Source organism: Podarcis tiliguerta, assembly GCF_965153285.1.
Source record: "Podarcis tiliguerta genome assembly, chromosome: 4".
Taxonomy (NCBI): Eukaryota; Metazoa; Chordata; class Lepidosauria; order Squamata; family Lacertidae; genus Podarcis; species Podarcis tiliguerta.
In genome coordinates, this window is record NC_139537.1 from 95,245,965 (window position 1) to 95,266,687 (window position 20,723).

At 42.7% G+C, this 20,723-nt stretch overlaps 1 protein-coding gene across 11 annotated transcripts in view; it reads left to right on the forward strand.

Moving 5' to 3' along the window:
• The first annotated feature begins 2,045 nt into the window (after positions 1–2,045).
• DACH1 (dachshund family transcription factor 1) overlaps positions 2,046–20,723 on the forward strand; it is a 344,636-nt gene continuing 325,958 nt past the window's right edge. For 9 of the 11 annotated variants that reach the window (XM_083435828.1, XM_083435830.1, XM_083435822.1 and 6 more), the window contains exon 1: positions 2,046–3,419. In XM_083435828.1, the coding sequence (XP_083291954.1) occupies positions 2,689–3,419 (731 nt within the window). In that variant the 5' untranslated portion in view covers positions 2,046–2,688. The remainder of the gene's footprint in view (positions 3,420–20,723) is intronic. The other 2 variants (XM_083435823.1, XM_083435824.1) reach the window with 1 other exon arrangement.

Below are 20,723 nucleotides of genomic sequence, written 5' to 3' on the forward strand. Positions count from 1 at the left end.
GAAGTTTTTAAAAAACAAAACTTTACAAATTCATCTTCAGCCACACATTTTGCCTTTTAAAATGTGTCATCCAGCTTCAGTAAAATGCTTTTTTTTCCCCCAGCGGAGTCTCCCTCTCAGTAGGTCCCAAAATTGTTTAGCAACCTAAACGTTTTACTACGCAGCCTGCTTGTGGCGCTTTTAATAGCCATAAACAATTGGGCCCTAAGGGAAGTATTGAGTCTCCTTTCAGACTTGTGAAAGAGAAAGCTTTGGGCTTGGTTGGCACTGCTCCGAGCGGTGCCACCCCCACTACTTCTCTGCTCTTATTGGCTTCGCCACCCGCGTGGCAAAACTCCAGTGGACTCCACTAGGCAGAAGAGCGCAGGCCAAGGGCCCCAGTCATTCATCGGCTGCAGGTAGGGCGCAAAAGCAGCAGCAACAACAGCGCGCTTCCCAAGTGCAGAGCTCTGCCAGAGCTGCTTGAGAGTCCTGCTGCTTTCGGTGGAAGAGCGAGAGGTGTCTCCACGAGACGGGGCGCGCGATCCAAGCGAAGCGCAAGGCACCTCGCCATCCCCATCGCATCAATGGGGCGAGCGAGATGTAAGCACTTGCGCAGCCTTCCGCTGAGCACCAGCAAGGGCTCACCGGCCAGAGCCTTAGTTTTGAGCGCATCGCACGCCAGATCGCTCACCCCCGTTTGAGCCTGGCAGCGCAAGGGCCAGAGTAACATAAAACACGCAGGCTTCCTTCTAGTCCGATTCCCCGCAGGTTGACTCCCAAGTAAACACGGCGCCGCTCCTTCCAAAGAGATCTCAGCCCGGATCAGGCGGCGGTGCCACCTGTTGATGGCACAGCGCCGTCTGTGTAGACTTCGCTCCGCTTAGGAAACGTTTGCAAAGTTACTTCACCTCTAGTTCAAAGGAGCGCTCGGTAATTCCTTTCTCTCCCCCCCCCCCAGCGGCAATAATAGGGACACAAGACAAACAGAGGAGCCGTCAAAATACAGGCGAAAGACACACATTAAAATTGGAGGTTCTGTACTTCTGAAAACGCCTCGGTGTAAAGGAAGAGGGGGGATATGGGGGGGGGGGGCTCGCTGTAGCAGTTTATTGGCGAACATCTGCCCCCTTCTATATGTCTACCCCGCCAGCTTTTTCGCTTTGAGAATCCCTTCCCACAACATATGTTATTTCTCAACTGCATTAAATGTAAGTACCTTGGGCTCTTTGATCCATAAATGCCTATTATTTCCCGGAAATGCTATATATATCTGTAGTTCTATCCCCTTCTTTCTTCTCCGTGCGCTTCGCGTTTCATCCCAGCCCTTCGCACAACAAAGCGCTCTAAGGAGCGGTAATTATGACGCTTCCCTTCCCACTCCGTTAATAAACAAATATGCAACTTCCAGCCTCCCCCCCCCCCCGCAACTCGCTCTCTGCAATTGTTTACTATCTTCAAAGGACTGGAGTGTACAAATGAAAGCATGTTATCCCCCCCCCCCAACTCCGATCCTTCCACCTCGCTTTTGAAACGGGGTTTTGTTTTTGCAAGTAAGTCATAAGTGACACTTAGGAGTCTACTTTTTCCTTACTTAACAAAAAAATTAAAATCTTTTCGGCCCTTCGTGTCTTGCACCAATCACTTGTCCCTGGGTCAATTTTAGAGCGTGTTCTCCATCAAACTCGTGTTGACAAGCGTGTTGCTTCTCTTTCTTCCACCCCCACCTCCCGTTGGGGGAGGGGCGGGAGAAAGCGGGGGGGTGGTGGCGGCGAGTGGGAATTGGAAAATTACAGAGCTCACCTCTGATGGGATGAAACGTGAAACATGCAATCTAACGGTTTCTGGAGAGGAGGAGGAATCTCCCCGTGCGTCTCGCTTTCCCTCTCCCTTTGGCTCTTGGCTTCCTGGTTGGATAATTTAGGCTAATGCCCGCCGCCGCGCGGGTGCGGGAGAGGGAGGCTGGGGCGCGCTTCAAAGGGGCATTTCAAGTTGCCGGAGCTCCGCCCCTTTCCCTGTACCGTGTGACAACAACAACTCGTCCACGTCCAGAGAAGCGAAGAGAAGAGGCTGGCAGCCGCGGGAGCAGCAGCAGCAGCAGCCGGCGCTTCGCTCCAGCCTCCCGCTTCGCGCACCTCCACGTTCCTCCTCCTTTTGCTCCGCGTCCCGGCGAGAGCGAGCTCACAGCTCCAGCCCCGCACCGGCAGCCCGCCTCCTTCCTCTTTTTAACTAGGTGCTCGTGAGGAAGAGGGGAGGGGGGTGGCGGAGAAGAAGAAGAACCACCAGCAGCAGCAGCAGCGAGAGAAGAGACGCACCACAAACCGAGCTCGCCCCTCTCCTGCGCCGCCGCCTTCTCCCCTGGCGCGCCACCACTTTCCAAAGCGGACTTCTCCTTCCTTCTCCTCACAGTTGCTGCCGGGACGCTCCCCCCCCCCGCCTCTTTCCTCTCTCTCTTTCTGCGCCCCCCACGCGCACTTTTCCCGCTCCCCCCCCCCGCCCCCAAACATGGCTTTTTAAACCCTCTCCACGGTGCGCGCGAGGGAGCCAACTTTCCTCCCTTTGCCCCCTTCCCGCATAAACAAACACAGCTGCCGCCTCTTCCTCCTCTCCGTTTATTTTGCGCCCCCCCTGCCCACTTTTCCGTGAAAGGGGTGGGGTGGGGGTCGGGCTGAGGCTTCTGCTGCTCCCGCCTCGCCGCCTCATGCGGCCATGGCCGCCCCGGCTCCCCTGATCCCGCCGGCGCAGCTGGTGCCCCCTCAGCCGCCCATCTCCACCTCGGCCGCCTGCACCGCCACCACCAGCACCAGCACCTCGTCGGCCGCCTCCCCGCCGGCCGCAGCGGCCTCGGCGGTAGCGGCGGCGGCAGCCTCGTCGGGGGCGGCCAGCCTGTTCCGGACGGAGCCCGTCGCGGCGGCGGCGGCGGCAGCGGCGTCCGCCACAGCCGCCTCCAGCAACGGAGGCGGGGAGAGCAATGGCAGCGCCAGCTTGGGCACCGGCAGCGCTTCCAGCGGAGGAGCCTCCAGCGCAGGGGGCGGCGGAGGCGGCGGCCCCCCGCCTGCGCCCAGCGCGGGCACCTCTGCCGGCGTCGGCGTGCCGGGCAAGCCGGTGTACTCGACCCCTTCCCCGGTGGAGAACACGCCTCAGAACAACGAGTGCAAGATGGTGGACCTGCGGGGCGCCAAGGTGGCCTCGTTCACGGTGGAGGGCTGCGAGCTGATCTGCCTGCCTCAGGCGTTCGACCTCTTCCTCAAGCACCTGGTGGGCGGCTTGCACACCGTCTACACCAAGCTCAAGCGCCTGGAGATCACGCCCGTCGTCTGCAACGTGGAGCAGGTCCGGATCCTCAGGGGCCTGGGCGCCATCCAGCCCGGCGTCAACCGCTGCAAGCTCATCTCCAGGAAGGATTTCGAGACCCTCTACAACGACTGCACCAACGCAAGGTAAGCGCGTGCAGAAAAGGCGGAATCAAAGCGTTAAAAGAAGAAAGGCGGCGAAGAGAAAGGAAAGGGGGGTGGGAAATAGCGTGCGCCCTTCTGGAGCGCTTTGCGCAGCTTCTAAAAACACCCCGCCGAGCTCCTCTCTCAAATATACACACACATCTCTTGCTCAGAGCGCCTCTAGGGCGATCTCTGCCTCTTCTGCTGCTGCATGTAAACACGTGCAGCTCAGCCCTGAACATGTTTGGCTCAAAAGTTCAGCGGGACTTACAGACCGGTTTATGTGGAAGTGACCCTCCACTTTAGTTCGCGTGGGCTTGCTCCCAGGTAAGTGGCTGCAGAAGTGCAGTTCTTGCTCCCTTGGAAGCAAGCTCAGGATTGGAGCCTTACTAAAATGAAATGGAAACCTGACCCTTTTCTCTTGCCACTTTGAAGTCTCCCGCCCCCCTCTGTCAATCTCCTTTGGAAGGGGAAAAGGAAGGATGACACGCTTTTAATATAGAGGTGAGCACACAGGCCCAGTGTTTAGTTGGCAGATGCCCAGGGTTCCAACAGATGCATGGAAGTCCAAGTTCCTTGCCCCCAGATATTGCACAAGTGTTGTCACTGGGTGGGGGAAGTAAGACACCTGCACAAGGGCACCTTTTCAATCCAGTTTGCAGCTGTTGAGGAAGGCACACTCCAAATAAGGCACACAATAGGACTTTGGGAATCTTCACACACTGACAAAAAGTTTCAGAATTGAGTCCTTTAAGCTGTGACAACACTTCATCCCATCCTTATCAGTAAGACGTTACTAATCTTCAGACTGTGAAGGCTTTTATTAAAAGCCTCAAATCTGCTTCAATTTTTGCAACCTGATCTTTTATAGTAAAGAAGTAGATTAGCCTAGAGAGCAAGAGGAAGGGCGCGAGGGGGTGGGTGGGGGGTTTGTTTATTTCAGGGCACCCATATGCACTTTCCCATCCTATGCACCTATGCCTAGAAATATATGTATCTTTTGAAAAGCTCCAATAGCACTGCTGCCAGGCAGCTTAAGCAGGCCTTACTGATGCCAGTGTTTCACAACACAGAGAACCATTTAACTGTGGTGTTGATTTGAGTTAAGGACTGATAGGAGTTAAGTAGTAACTTGGACATAATAAATAACCCTCTCTAGTCAGGTTTTAAAAAGTAGGACTTTGTGTACTGCTTTGATGCATGCTTATGCAGAGTGAAGACTTAATTTTGAGTGACGCTGGACAAACCATCATTATTGGGATGTGTGATTTATTTATTCAGAATAAGACCCACCAGATAGGCATAGGTTTATGGGAAGCTCTGAGTGAATACCATTTTTTCTGCAGACAATTGCTATCCTATACTTTTTTCAGGTTGCTTTGCTTGTGCAAACATAGCTGATGACACGACACCCTGGGCAGTTGGAAATAAGAGAAAGGACCTTTGTAGTAGCAAAGTGGATTTGACTGAAGAGGGAGCTGTGGTGGAAGAACTGAATTTAAAACATGAGGGCAAAAGAATGCTCATAGGTACACCATGATTGGTGATTTGAAAAAAATCAGCAAGAAAAAGTGTGATATAAATCAAGTCTATATTTTTTTAATTTACACATTTCCTCACTAAGCATGCATAGTACCTGGGAGCATGATCCACAGTCTGTGATCATACAGCTCATACGCCTTTCCCATAATATGTCTCTATTTATAGATGGGGAGCAAGCATGCTATTTATAATTTATAATGGGTTCTCTCTTTACATATGTAAGGATGCTAAGCAAAACCACTTACTCGGAGACTTAAGTGCCAACTACTTTCCACAAGCCAGGGAGTCATTGGGCAGAAAGGTTTCTCCATGAAATAGAAATAAAATGTTGCTCAGTTCACAGTCTAAATATTCCTAATTTTCATATTAGTAAGTATAAATGCAGAGTTTCTGCCATATAAAAAGTGGCACATATTTTTGCCCTGATTCAATTTTAAGATAATGAATGTGCACTTGGAATGTGCATACTGGTATTAAATTCAGATTTAATTTTAAACTACCGTAGTTTCAGTATAACTGAATCAAATAAAAAGAGTCAGTTGTAGGTTTCTTGAGTTGGATGAGTTATCCTATCAGATGAGTTATCCTTCTACAATTAAATGGTCACATGTATGCACACACAACAAAACCTTCTTTCCAAGTTTAACATCTCTAAAACATGCTGAAATTATGTAGTAAAAAGCAGGAACATTTTGTCCTGATACATCTTTAGCTCTTCTGAATAAAAAGGAAATTTAAAGGTTCTCTTAAAGGAAAGATGCTTGGGGTGGTAGATTGTAAAATGGGCCTTGTCTTTATAGTTCTGCTTATCAGATTTGTTTTGTTTAATATAGCCCTGTAGTCTTTAGTTAACTTGTGGAATAAAACAACTGGGAAATACCCATTTCCAAGAGGTGCGCTTTTTTGGTCTAATTATTTGAATAGCAAGTAAACGAGACAGTTCTTTTTCCTCATTATTTTGCTGGTTAAAACTTTGTATGACTCAAAAGTCAAATGAGCAAAAGTTTGCCCAGCATGAACCTACTAGTTTTTTTAAGACGTTTTTCCTATGGAACCTCGCTGTGATTGTGTGTGTGTGTGTGTGTGTGTGTGTGATTGTGTAGAGCCAGTGCTGTTAAACCAGAAAAAGTTTTCCAAGTGCGAAGTAATTACATAAATTTTGTCTAGAGGTGCACATTTACCTCTTCTAACGCCACCAGACTTTTCATGCCACAGTTGTTCTTTAGACATCAGCAGATAGCCCAGAACCCAACCTTGTTTCAGAGTTTAGGAATTAGGTAGTGAAGAAGATACCCCTCTCCTCCACTGGAGATTATTCTACTGAGGAAAGAAGAGAGGATAGGATTTGTTTGGCACAAGAGGGGAGTGGGTGGGGCTGGGGGAGCAAAGGAAGGGGGATGAAATCTGTCAAAAGAGGACATTCCTATTGTTGAAAATAACAAACCCCTTTAGAACAGAAAGTTCAAGTCTGAGGGCATTAGCACTGATTGTGTTAATTTTAGGATTCAGGGGTTGGGACTGGGGCGGAGACTCCTGATACGGTTCAAAACAAAAAAAATAACGATATGGAAACAGTTGTGTGTGAATAGCAGTGTGGTTCGGAGACTTGATTTCTCAGCTGAGAATCCTGAGACTTTTTCAGACAGCTGCGTCTGAAACTTTAGATCAGGTTTTCTAAATCGTTTCCCGTTAACGCTTTCCCCTCTTTGAAGATGTAGAATCTCTACACTTTCTTCTTATATTTGGGGTTATTACGATGCAGCAGTACGTTTAGAATTAACTCCTCTGACTTCTCATCTTGTTATTTTACTGCGCTTTGTTATGGCTGTGTTTTCTTCCTCACTGAATTAAGTTAGAATAGTAGAGACACTTTTTAAAGGGAGAAGCAAAAAGCACGGTAGGGGACCCCCCCCCCCCATTTTTACACTAAAAATTGAGAGGTTAGAATGCTCAGCTGGTTAAATCAAATATTCTAGACATAAGCGAAACATCAGCACAGTATTAGGAGTGCAATCCGGGGCATGTCTCCTCAGAAGTAATCTTCATTGGGTTCCAAGACTTCCAGAAAAGTGTGCATTGGATTGTAGCCTAACAGGTGTAAGCAACATTGTTTGTGAGTCTATATATGTTTGTGGGCTAAGTCCCTGGACTTCCACATACCTGCAACATGATTTTGGAACAAGCAGCACAATCCTATGTAAGTTTTCTCCAAGTTCCAGTGAGGTGTTCTGAGGATTGCAGCCAAAAAGGAGGTGGCTTACTGCCTCTTTCTGTGATTTTGAGTGCTTGTTTTATTGTAAGTCAGCATGGCGAAGGATTAATTTCAATAAGAGTGAAGCTGATAAACCGTCGTTTCTGTAAGCTAAGCAAATAAGTTTATTGAAAAACCCTTCAGTAAACATGTACAAATGAAGCAGTATTTTTCAGTACGTCAAGGGCAAACGGTTGCCTCATCAATTTGTGGTACTGTTTTTTAAAAAATTAATTTCTCACTTTTTGTTACTTTTCATTTGCACACAAACATCCCTGCCTATCTACGTTCCTTTTGGAAACTAGCTGTCTCTAATCACTGAGTTATCTAAAATACATTTTTATGTAAAAAAAAAAAGCATTTATGGGTGAGATAAAATGTAACTTCAAAGCAAATATATTATTGTTATGTACACATCTCAGCAAGCTGACAACCTTGGTCAACATCTTTTTTGGGTGGCTGTGGTTGGAGGGAGTTGATGATGCTAACCATTTAGTCAAGGCTAATATACTGTTTAATCAAATGATATTTCAAAAAAGCTATTAATTTGTTGTGAATAATAAACCAATTTGGTTTCCCTTAATAAGTTTTGATTCATTAGTCATCAGTTGCTGTGAAGTACTTAAATCAACTTATCTGTATGAAAAGCGGCATCTTTTTTAAAAGAGAAGCCATGTGGCTTATAAAGAAAGTGTCTGATTTACAACGTCTTATTTACGCAAAGTGCTTGTACTTACCTGAATTATCTGCGCTGTAATATATTGCTTTCTTTTAGAAAGGACATAAGGCTATTTTCTGAATATTATTAACAGATGTGGATTAGAAAAATAATGGCATTTTAACACAGATTTCTGAATCGCAGTGTATTTCCTATACAAATATTTCCATGATGCCAACTAGGCATTAAGCTTCTTGTCTTAATGTTCCTCTGAACTGTATGCCCTTTGGCTCTAGACACTTGTATGATTCTATGTAGTAGTATAGTCCAAAAAATAGTGCAAAGATTGTTTTCCGTAGATTAGGTTTCTGTCAGAGGCTGTTGTTAAGGGTAGAACAATTTCTCTCTTTTTTAATGTAAGCAAGGGATGATGATATGAATGCATATTATGCAATCTGAATAATATTGGAGCAGAATAGAGTTGGCTTTGGTCAATTAAAAATGTGTAGGAACTAAGACATTACCAGCAACAGAACAGGTAGGAAACAGTGATGAAAAATCAGACTAGAAGGTGGCAAATATCAAATAGTCTCATCAGTCAGCAGAGCACACATGGTAAAAGCACTTAGATTTAAGCCAGTTTACAGCCTAGTACTAAGTAGGCTTACTTGGAAACATGTTCCACCAAGTTCAAAGGGACTTTTACTCTATGTAAGCAAGGGTGCTTAGAATTGCAGTCCTAAGGATACCATCAGTCCCCGGTACAAGTTAAGTTCCTAAATCCAAATTCTCTTATTTAATTAGTTCGTGGGTTGAGGCTGGCTGTCAGCTTTCATGAGTGATGACTGAAACAAACGCCAATGTTTTGCAGCTAGGCTTAATTCTCTGGCTGCTAGATTTACTAATTCATTTCAGAACTCTTGGTGTTTTCTCCTAAAACATAATCATCTTCATCTTTAGCAACCCTTTGGTTGGCATAGCTTTTGGATGAGGCCCTGTGTGAATATGGATTTGTTCTCTAACCTTTTGCTGATCTTACAAGATGCTATTCAATGGGTCCACCGACAGGCAAAGTAAAAGTGAAGAATTGCTAGTGACGTTCAGTTCACAAGTTCTTTTTGTAGGAATGAGAACTAATGGCTTTTGGAGTACAGCATACCAGGAGGTCACACACAAATAGGTCTGTCTTCCCAAAGCTTTGCTGGAAAAAAGTATGCAAGAGGAGCCAATATTAGATAATATTTCTTTTCTGCATGACACACTTTAGTGAATTTTCCCACTTTTTTATTTAAAAGTTAGATCCCCCCTCTATATAAATAGTATAGTCAAATGTATATAATTCATGGAATGGGCATTTTATCCTGCAGCACACTTGCTTAAAAATTGTGTGTGTTCCAAGATTTACAAAGACCTTAAAGGGCAGCATTTAAAGGATAATAATGATTTCAAAACACTTGCTTTCTAAAATATGGAGTATGGAAATGCTTTGTCATCAGAATCACAATTCCTTACAGTACTTGTAGGCTTGGATCCAGATTTGAGTTTAAAGTAGATCCATTGAAATTATTTTATTCACTTATACTTCATGTTAGACAACAAACTTAAGTCACATTGATTTCAAGGGGTCTACTCTCAGTATGAGTCTGGATCCAACTGATAGTACAGTAGGTCCTATATAATTTCCCCCCATATTGCACAACACTTATGGATGCAGAATACAGAGAAGTGTATGTGGTTATAATGTTAATCAAATATTTGATTTTCTCACTGATATTTAGCCTTTTCCTACTTTGCACTTACCAGATTGCAGTGATGTAAATATATATTCTTTGTTTGAGAGACTTGGCTGCAGAATTCCTTTTTGACTCACTCAGGTGATTAGCTTAAATTATATGGTTTATAGCCATCATTTTGCAAGTAGAAATAGCTCTATTTATTAATAATGACATCAACTTGTTATACAAATGGGAGTTATTGGTTGCTTATATTTACAGTTATTATTTTTAAAAAGCAAATTTAATTTTGTGAAACTGCTACAACCTAATATATTTAGAAGAAATAAGAGACACACAGTTGCTTGTTACTTATAAATTCTTGCTTTAACTTCTCATGCAAATCTCAACACCACATTGCACTTCATATTTGTAAATCTCATGATATTTTTTACAGGGCAAGATATCTACTTGTGTTACTAAAAGTTATTTAATAATACTGACTTTTAATGAATGTAGATTTATTGATATTGAAGGCCATTGATATTTAGGTCAAATATGGATTGCAGTAGACTGCAAATGACAATGCAACAATCTTGTGCATTAAAATGTTCAGGCAAATAATAACACTTCTAGTTCTATTCCTGTTTTTTGATTGTGGGAAATCAAAATATTCAGATCTCCGATATGTGGAATTTACCTTGCATAATTTTGCAGTAAATTCTTGCACTACTTGAATGTTTACATAATCAGTGAGGATAAATTGTGTGGCATATATTCTGAAATAGCTGTCAACAGAAGTTTGTTTTCTGCTATTTAATATTGGTCTTGTATTGCTTGTCCTTTTTTTGTTAGTGCTTTAATATATCACTCAAAATTCCTCTGATTCATTGTCTGAAATGTGTTGCATATGTGTCATGCATGGTTTGTAACGTATGACAGAAGTGGAGAAATTGCATCATCTAAGATTGGTTGCATTTCCTTTGGAGCTATAGTATTGATTTATAAACTTACCATAGCAATGGCTAGGTCAGGTAAGTGTGATTCTTGAACACACATGCAAGACTGGTTTTTTACAAAAATGCAAATATTTCTCTCTGAAGGTGAGGATGTAGGGGAAATGTTGAATTCCACACAAGAAAATTAGTTAGTTAGAAATAACAGGAACAAGTCAGTCCAAAATCTCAAACATTCAACTGTCAGTTTTAAGCCACAGGGCCGATACAAATGTTATGTTCAAATTGGCTTTGTTCGTCATTAGTTATTTAAAGCATATAACTTTTTTCATCTGCTTTACATTGTAATCGTGATTTTAAAATGCTTCCATTCATATCTTTGGCCGGCAAGTCCTGTTCATGGACAGATCCTCAGCCTCCAAAAATAAGCTCTACTTTTGCATACTGAAACAGCAATATAATGTGGGCTGAGAAAACAAAAAACTGATGACAGGTTTTAAGTTGCCTAAATACATGCCTATGTGACAAAGAGTAATTTACAAAAAGTCAATATCTGCCAGGCAACAAATCTAGATATTTCTTGAGGGCCTATTACAAATAAGCTTCTCCCCCTCCCTCCCTCCCTCCCCCTCCCTCTCTCTCGTGTTTTATCAAAGTGAGTTTACGGAACTCGACTATATCCTATGAATGCTCATTTGCGTGTTCTTTTTTTTAAATGAATGCTCATATCACAATACTGATACATTTTCTGTTCATCAGCCTGACTCATTCCTGTTAAATTTAGACTTAATTCCTATTTAACTGTAGATTGTGTCAACCGTGCTGTAATCTTTGTTATGGATTTTGTGAAGAATGGAGAATATGTGAAAAAGCCTGCTATGCTATAAATGCACATAGTACCTGGAAGTAAGTCCCGTTGAAGTCAGTGGAACTTAACTCCTGAACAGACAGGTATCGAATTGTACTGTAACCGTGTTTTCTAGGTTCAGTCAGGCTCCATATTTCCAGCCCTGTTAGAAATGACAGGTGGTTTTTTTGTGTGTGCTAACAATAGATTTCTAAGCATATGTGAAGCATTGCAGAACTGCAGTGATGGTGTAACTTTCATCTGATGATGTGTCTTTAATATTTTCAAAAGTTTTTAAATGGTTTGTTAGCAGGACTGTGATATCCTTCCACTGGCATTGGTCAAACCTAATATTGACTATTCCTTTTTTAAATGAGTTTGCTGTAATATAAGCAGATCCTTGGTTCCAAACTTAATGGGACATGGAATGGTCTTCAACTAGATTTCCCGCAGAGTAGACCCACTGAAATTCGTGAACACAGCTAAGTTGGGTCATTTAATAATATCAGTAGGTCTTATCTGAGTAAACCTTGACTAGCATGCATGGGTTGAACCTGTCATTTGGGATCCTTGAATTGTTTACTCTTTTACAGTTCTCACTGGTCTAATTTCGGACATTAAATCCCATTGGAGTCCGTGGAATATTTTTCAACACACTGTCTTGAAGGACCACAGTTTTAAGAAGAAGCCTGCTAGATCAGACCGAAGGCCCATCGGGTCCAGCGTTCTCTTCTCACAGTGGCTAACCAGATGCCTGTGGGAAGTCTGCAAAAAGTGTTTGAACCCAACAGCATGCTCCTCACTTGTGCTCCTCAGTAACCAGCATACAGAGGGAGACGGCCTCTCGCCCTGGAGGTAGCACAGAGCCATCCTGGATAGCCATATCTTCCATGAACTTGTCTAAAGCAGGGGTAGTCACTGTGGTGCCCTTCAGGTGTGGTGGGGCTACAACTCCCATCAGCCCCAGCATGGCCAGTTGTCAGGGGTGATGGGAGTCATCCAACAACATCTGGAGGGCACCGCGTTGGCTACCCTTGGCCCACCAGCTTTTAAAGGCATCCAAGTTGGCAGCTACCACTGCACAGCAAATTCTGTCGTTTAGCTACTCTCTGTGTGACTCCCTGTTGCTTCTGCTAAACCTTTCAGCACGGGCCATTGTATGATTCTCCATAAAACATTTCCATGGAAATGAGTATCACAGGCTTCATTGCTATGAATTGAAATTTAATAAACAATAACACGGTGGGTCGGTGGGTAGGGTTGTTGTTTATGCTTGTTATTATGGTATGTATTCTTGAGTTCTTATATTGTAAACTGTCCTGTGATATTTGGATGAAGGGTGATAAACAAATTTTATAGATAATAATAATTAATAATTATAATTTCACTTGTTGTTTGTTTCACCTAAGTGCAGTTGAAGTCTGCCTTGGGTGGGGTGTAGTTTGAAGTTAGTGAGAATGAAGAGAAACATAATTTTTGTTGTGGTAAACATAATTTTAAAGTGGCAAAAAGTGTTTACCAATGAAGAAGCTGGATGCAATTTCCCTGTTGCGTTGTATATTGTTGAGAAAACCCATCTCTTTTAGAGAAGTGATGTTATTCTGTTGCAGAACCTATTTCCCCTTTCCACCTTTAAATGCTAATCTGATTTGGCCTGTGGCAGTATCCATGAAACACGGAGACAGTTCACCACCTTTAGGGGCAGGTGTGGCTGGTGCTGCTAAAACCAGCATAATAGTTTGAAGGAATGAATGAGGCTCTTTTGCTTTAGTACATCTCTTGCTGCTTAGCCTTTGCCAAGAGTTATGGTTCACTTGTGTATTCACAACAACTCGCTAAGTAATGTGTTAGGAGAAAGAGGAAACCACAACTGCAGCAAACAATTTAACATATCTGGCAAGGGTTGGATACCTCAGAGTCAAAGCCAAAGCAGAATTATGTTTGAAGAGAATGCCAGAATACTTGCTTAAAATTATACATTTGTATAAATGTTACACATTTCTTTAAAGATATGCCACTATTTAAAGGTATGCTAATTATTTCTAGCTAAATATCATTCCCACTTGCTAATATATTTGATTAGCTTCTAATTGAGAAGATTTAAAAAATACTGTTAGAATAGTTTTGCCTACTTACACATTTGAAAGCTTAAAAATATGTACACATACATGCATACATTATTTTATTTGTAAGCCGCCTTTCCCCAGTTCAAACCATGCTCAAAGTAGCTTACAACATGAAAAAACACATCACTACAACATAACAAAAGTAGCCATAAAGAGTAATTGAAACATGAAAAATGCATAACCAAACCGAACAATTTCCACATAAATCACAAGATCTAAAATAATCATCAACAACAGCAGCAGCCCTTGCGCCCCACTACAAACCCTCTCAAACAATACCCCAGCCCAAGAATCTGTTCAGCCTCAGCTTTTGTAGCTGGTATCAGTCAGGGCTCCACCTTCCCTGGCCAGGTGGAGAAAGTCCTACAAGGCAGGAAGCAGGTCTTCCAGGGCTCTCAGCCAAGATGGTTCTTACTGCTATAGAGCTGTGCTTCATAACCCAACTATGAATATTTTTTACAATCTGTTTTAAAAGTTGAATCCATGGTTTGTTTACACTTTATAACAGTCTTACATACCCGTAGGTTGCTTGCCAACCCCAGCCCCTCCAAGCTATAGAAGCACAAGGTAAGAGCAGCTAGAAATGAAAGAAATGTTTGGCTTGTTTGCTTGTCTAGGAGACAGCTATTGGTTTGTTGAACAAACCATGGTTAAATGGCTTATTGTTATGTGTGGATGCAGCCATTCTTGTCAAAGGCCATGCAGAAGACCCTCTAACCGGTGGTGCCTGGTCTCAAGCAAAAAGAAGGATGCTGCTGAGTGTAATTGTTGCCATACAGAGGCAGAATATTTTGTCTATACAGTATTTGAGGACCAGGAATCTTTTGCTAGATGTGGACAAAGCTGTTTGTGATGGCATTCACCCAGTGTGATGGGGGAATGGAAGTCATTACTGCTCAGTCCCTGATCTGCCTGTGTTGACCAGCGAATGTAGGGGAATTTTCTCATGCTTACTTGAATGTAACAGGGCCCCGATCATGCACAAGGTTTTACTCTGATTCACATCATCATGCACAAGGTTTTATTTTACTCTAATTTACTCTAATTTACTCTAATTTACTAATCCTAATGCACAGGCCCTGCCCCCATCCCCATATTTAAACATTGCACGTTCAAGTGAATGCCTAAACATGATTTGGTTTTTGAGCCATTGTTGGAATATATAGTTCGGCGTTACTTAGCATACTGTGTTTACATAATATTCAGAATACCACTTTTTTGCTTAACCACCATCTGCCCAAAATAGCTAAAATAACCTTGCTTGTACGTAGTTGATGCTTATTTGTTTCGCTTTCCCCCCTTGCTGCCTAAGATATTTATAACTTTAAAACCTGCGTATTCATGCCGCAGTGTCAATGGCGTAAGCATCAATGGTTTAGGTCTTGTGAAAGGTTTCACCTCACCTATATTTTCTTTCTTAGAGCTGGGTAAGATGGCAAATATTGTCTGTTCCAAATGCTGTTTATGACACTTCGTTATAATTGGAGGAGAACCCAGCTCTGACATATGTGCTCAGATTGGAAACAAACCAGGTTTTTGCAGAGCTTGTTTAAAGTTATGTCTTTCAGAGTACCAAAGAGCAGAAAAGCATCACTTGTTGCTTTTCAAGTATTTCCCCTCTTCATTGCAGGTGCCATTATTACTTTTTTAATTATCTTAACCTTATAGAAAACAATAGAAATAGTTGGAAAATTAATTTTCAGTTTATTTTGTAAACTAATTTTAATTATAGGCACATACACCATTGCTTAAGGAGGCTTCAGAAGAGCTCAGATTTTTCGGTTGTGTGTTTGTTTGACTCTCCTCTTGGTCTTGCTGGTTAATGCTGAATGAAGGACCACATGGAGTCACAATTAGACTTACTGGGTGCCACATTATTTGATGGTGGGGGCAGTATCTTCTTCTTATGTTAGTATTCCATCCCTGCTCTTCGCACCAAGGTCCAAATAGATGAGTGCTATCCTTTATACTTGTGTTGATGAGATAAATATTTTACGGACTCTCGTTGGCTGAAGAAGGAGATAAAACATGAGCAATAAACATTTTCCTAGTCTTACAGTCCTTCATGCATGATGTTACTATATGAATAGGCGTTGGCCGTTTATGTTGTCAGCTTTACCCATTGGCTTTATGGGGAAGCTCTTTAGAAACATAGAACCATAGAATTGTGGAGCTGGAAGGAACCATGAGGGTCATCTAACATAACCCCCTGCAATGTAGGAATCATTTGCCCAACATGGGGCTCAAACCCACGACCCTGAGATTAAGGCTCTGCCTTTTCAGGCTCAACTGTCTGAGCTCTAGCTCCTTTATCCTGATATTTCTAATTCTTAAGAGAATCCCATGGTGAGGGATAGCTAATGCCTGAATAATTCCTAAAGAAAGGCAGTTTGATAAGGAAATGTGACTTTTTGTGATAGCATGCACAGAAGAATTTTCTAGCACCTCCGTTGACTGGAGCTGTAAAGGTAAAGGACCCCTGACAGTTAAGTCCAGTTGTGAAGGACTCTGGGGTTGCACTCTCATCTCGCTCTACAGGCCGAGGGAGCCGGCGTTTGTCCGCAGACAGTTTTTCCAGGTCATGTGGCCAGCATGACTAAGGCCCTTCTGGCGAACCAGAGCAGCGCATGGAAACGCTGTTTACCTTCCTGCCGGACCGGTACCTATTTATCTACTTGCACTTTGACGTGCTTTCGAACTGCTAGGTGGGCAGGAGCTGGAACTGAACAATGGGAGCTCACCCCATCGTGGGGATTCGAACTGCCGACCTTCTGATCGGCAAGCCCCAGGCTCTGTGGTTTAGACCACAGCGCCACCTGCGTCCTGGAGCAGTATGGCAATGTAAAAAGAAGGCACAACAGGTACAAGCGAATATTTATTGAAAATCTTGAAAATTCGGATACATTTGAAGATTTAGTATCTTTTTCAGAAGGGAATTATTTTCTCAACAAACCATTATTATCTGTGTATGTATTCTAGTGAGAATGATCTATATTTATGGATGGAAAAGCTAAGCATGCTATTGCCTTGCTCATGAGTGAGATTTGCAGCTTGCAGCAGACGACTCCTTCTCTGTTTGCGTTTACTGTGTTCCGCTGTTATGGCTCCATTAGGCTGTCATGATCTCATCAGCTCCCTCTTCTTCTCTCTCAGTCTGCACTCCCTGGCTTTTGCTAACTGTGGTTTACCTTTTGTCTGAACTGGCAAATTAAGGTTAGTGCCTTTCCTCCTAAACACAAATGCAGGATTTAAAGGCAGTTTGGAGGCAAGGTGTTAGCCATAGATTGAACATTGCAAACAACTATGTTTAGTGGAAGGCAAGGAGGGGAGGGCACAGAAGGTAGGTTGTTCATAAGCCAGTGGGTGGAAGCACTGTGTTATTGAAACATGGCTTAGTGATAGGCTCAGTTCAGACTTTCAGGATTATTACATTTTGCATGAGTGTTGTTGTTTTTTAATATAAAAAAGATTCTTCTTGTGCATGACTGGATCTCCAAAACTTTGCTGCATGTATGAATGAAAAAACATTAATACCGATGCAAGGATTTTAATATGAATCTTTGATATACAGTGATGAAACAGTGGTGACTAGGAGGGACAGTGTTTCAAATAACCCCATCATCAATTATTGTTACGTTGCTATGAGCAGAGCAAATCTGTTTAGGATGGAGGTGTTTAACTAGAATGAAACAATTGTCTTCTCATCTTACTCTTTTAGGTTATGCTTCAAAGCATACCACCGTCTTCAAGTGTGCTATGGGAAACAAGGTAGTCAGGGAGATTATTTGTTTTGTCAGAACAAAGTATTTAAAAAGTTAATGGAATATCTATTCCAATAATGCCTGCATTATTGGTGTATGTTCCTGGACACAGGTAGAGGGAGAATTGTAGGCAAAATGTATAAAGCTGAGAGCTTGAAAGTAAACCACTGGAATTTGAAAGTGCATGACGTCAGCTGGATTGTGCCAGGTGTTTTGAGCATCTTCTGTTGCAATCTTTCCCATTTGGGAAAAAAAAGAGGTGCACCTTCCCTCATCCCCATTGCACTGTTGCTGTCCAGGATGAGAAACGTTGGGGAGAGAGGCAGAGACTGATTGTAGTTTTCTGTCTAATGTCTTCTGCTTGGAAATGAGAAGTACCGGTGAGTGTGGGAAGATAGTCCACAGCATAAAGGTATGGTTGGAATTGAGGAGAACTTCCATCCATTATCCTCTTAAATGACTTGAGACCTCCATATCTGAAGGAGCATCTCTCCCTGTATCAGCCTACTTGTGGTCCTAGATACCTCTTCTCAGTGTTCTTCCATGATGACATGGGGCAGGACCTTTTCAGTGGTAGTCCTTCATTTATGGAATGGCCTCTTCCATGAAATATGCCTGGCACCCTCACTTGTTTTGGAATCAGTTAAAAGCATGGGCTTCTGTGGGTTTTTAGAATTATTGTTACCACCTGTGTGGTGGCTTCCTGGGGTTTTGTGGTTTAAAGGATGTTGTATTTTTACCTGCTCTTATAAATCGTATTTGAATTGTTCTCATTGTTCTGTTGAAATGCAAGCCACCCTGGGATCATATGATGGACATTCTAAAAAGCCTCTTAACTTCATTTATGTATTTATTTAAGAGGTTTGCAGACATTCTGATTCCTTCTGTCTGCATCTCCCCCTCCCCAAATGAGCAGGACTTTGAAAGTAACCCTGTTTCCAATTATGAAGGGCAGCATAAATGAGCAACTGCAGTGCCATTTACATCAGTGTTACTTAGCTGTGTATATGAGTTGCATCATAGTAATTTACTTTTTCCTGGAATAGAATGCATATAGAATTAAACATCACCAGGGTCTGCACTACTATGCTTCACACTGCCAAAAATCCCAAGGGACAGAAACTTAACCTGCTTTTATAAAACCATAGAATTATACAAATGTTAGGTTCTCCATGGGAATGTAATGAACAACTTAATCCTAAATACAGGAGACCTCTGGGGTTGGATTTGATCAGTCCCTCATGTCACATCTGTTGTCTGCAGTATTCAGTCAATGGGGTATTTTTGGAAACTTGCATGGATTATATTTCTAAATATTTATTACTTCCTTCTTCACTGCTGTCATGCTTATATTGTAGGTTAGACAGGCCTTTTTTTGCGGAACAATCCTATGCATGTTTACTCAGAATTTAATGTGACACACTCTCATGTAAGTGTGCTTAGTAGAGTTATGAGTTTGTGAGTGCCAGATCACTCTAAATTCCTGGACCCAGTAAGTGTTAGAATTTAATTGAGGCTTGGTGTGTTAAACTGGGTGTCAGACACCTAATCCTAGGACTCAGCAAGTTCTAATCATGCCATACTATCTTCCTGTGTTCAGGTAATCGCTTGGGTGATTGGCCATTAAGAGAACAAAGGAGAGGTGGTTCTGTGTGAGACGGCAACTCTTAACTCACAGATAGTGAGAAGGACAAAAATTGTTTGTTGAAAGTGTATGTAACGTGACCTAGAAGTTGCAAGGTGAAAAGCAGAGCACGATGTTAGATTTCTGCTTTAATCCAAGGCTTTGGCTATGAAAGAAACAATACCCTTTTGGGGTGTCAATGCTTTGAGCCCCTCCATCGCAGGCTCAGGTTGTGTATATGTGTAAATAGACCATTTATTATAAAGACACAACAGTCTCCGCTCTGCCTCATTTCCAAAAGGAAAGACAAAACCCCAAGAGTCTTCCACTGCTCCTAGGTTGGGGTGGAGCGCAACAGTATTGCAAGCTTAGGCTGCATTCCTATTTGCACTTACTTTGGAGTAAATTTTGTTGGAGTAAACATGCTGAGTAAACATGCATAGGATTGCTGAGTTACAATCACCCAAAACCAGGTACAGCTGTGGAACTACACACATATTTCAAAAGAGAAATGTAACATTAGTATTTTTCTTTCCCTGATGGGTGAAACTGTGGGCAAACCTTTTACCTTACTTTGATTAAAATTTGGTATGGGCAGCAAGGGGAAAAATGCACCAGGCTATCAATTGACCATCCCTTCTTAGTGTATATAGGCAACTGCTAATGTACGCAAGGCTTTATTTTGAGGTACCGCTTGTTTAAGTGAAGTCACATATATTTGAATCACCATTGAAAAAGCTCGCAAACACCCTGTTTTGTCCCTGCCCCGCCCCACCCCATTCTGCCAATTTTTGTGATGTTTTTGGGTCACTTCTGGGTTTGGCGTGATGTGCGTGTCCGCAGTCACACACATATTGGGCATAAAAGTGTGAGGGACTGCTATTATTATGATTATTCTACTATTAAGATGTCTGTCTGTTTGTTTTTTACCATGTTCTTGTTATATTTTTATCATTTATGTTTTGTAATGTGTTTCTAATGTTGTACACCACCCTGATATTTTTTTGAAAAAGGGAAGTATATAAATTTGAAACAATACTAATAATAATAATTGGGTTTGACTTGAGTATGGTGAGAGGGTAGAACTTTTAGCAGAGTGAACTTCTGTGCCTGGACTCAACAGCTGGTGCATCCTGTCACTTGTTGGTGCAGCAAAAATTGGGTTGTGTCATATGCTGGAATGGTTTTAGAGCTGAATATGTGAATTAAAAATAGATTATATAACTCGCATAAGCCATGTCTTTAGTTAAATTGCTTGTAAAACTAAAAAATAAGTTGTACTTGTGTTTCTGGAATTATGGTCTAACATAGAGCTGTTGAAACTCCCAACAAAAATGCATGCTTAGCCACCACGGAAATTAAGTTGGGAGCACAATTCTTTACTCGTATAAAACCCAAAATGTTGATTAAGAAGTACTTGCTCTTAGAGCAGGGGTCGGCAACCTGCGGCTCCGGAGCCGCATGTGGCTCTTTTACACCTTTGCCGCGGCTCCGGGGCGGATACTAGCGAGGGGAGGAGGCGCATTGTGCGCCCCGATACTCCCCACTGTGGCGGGCACTGTACTGGCTGTGACGTCGCATGGGAGCGGTGCGTGCGTTAGTCACACACCGTCCCGACGTCACCTTCCCACCCGCCTGCCCGCTACATTGTAAGGGGCATGTACGCTGGTCACTGCATTGAAAGGGGGCATGTACGCTGGTCACTGTTTTGAAGGGGAGTGAAGGACACACACACACAAAAAAGTAACTTGTTAATTTAACGTTTATTTCTATGAGGAGGAGTAATTCTGAGGGGTCAAACAAAGAAATAATAAAAAAGTGACAAAAAAG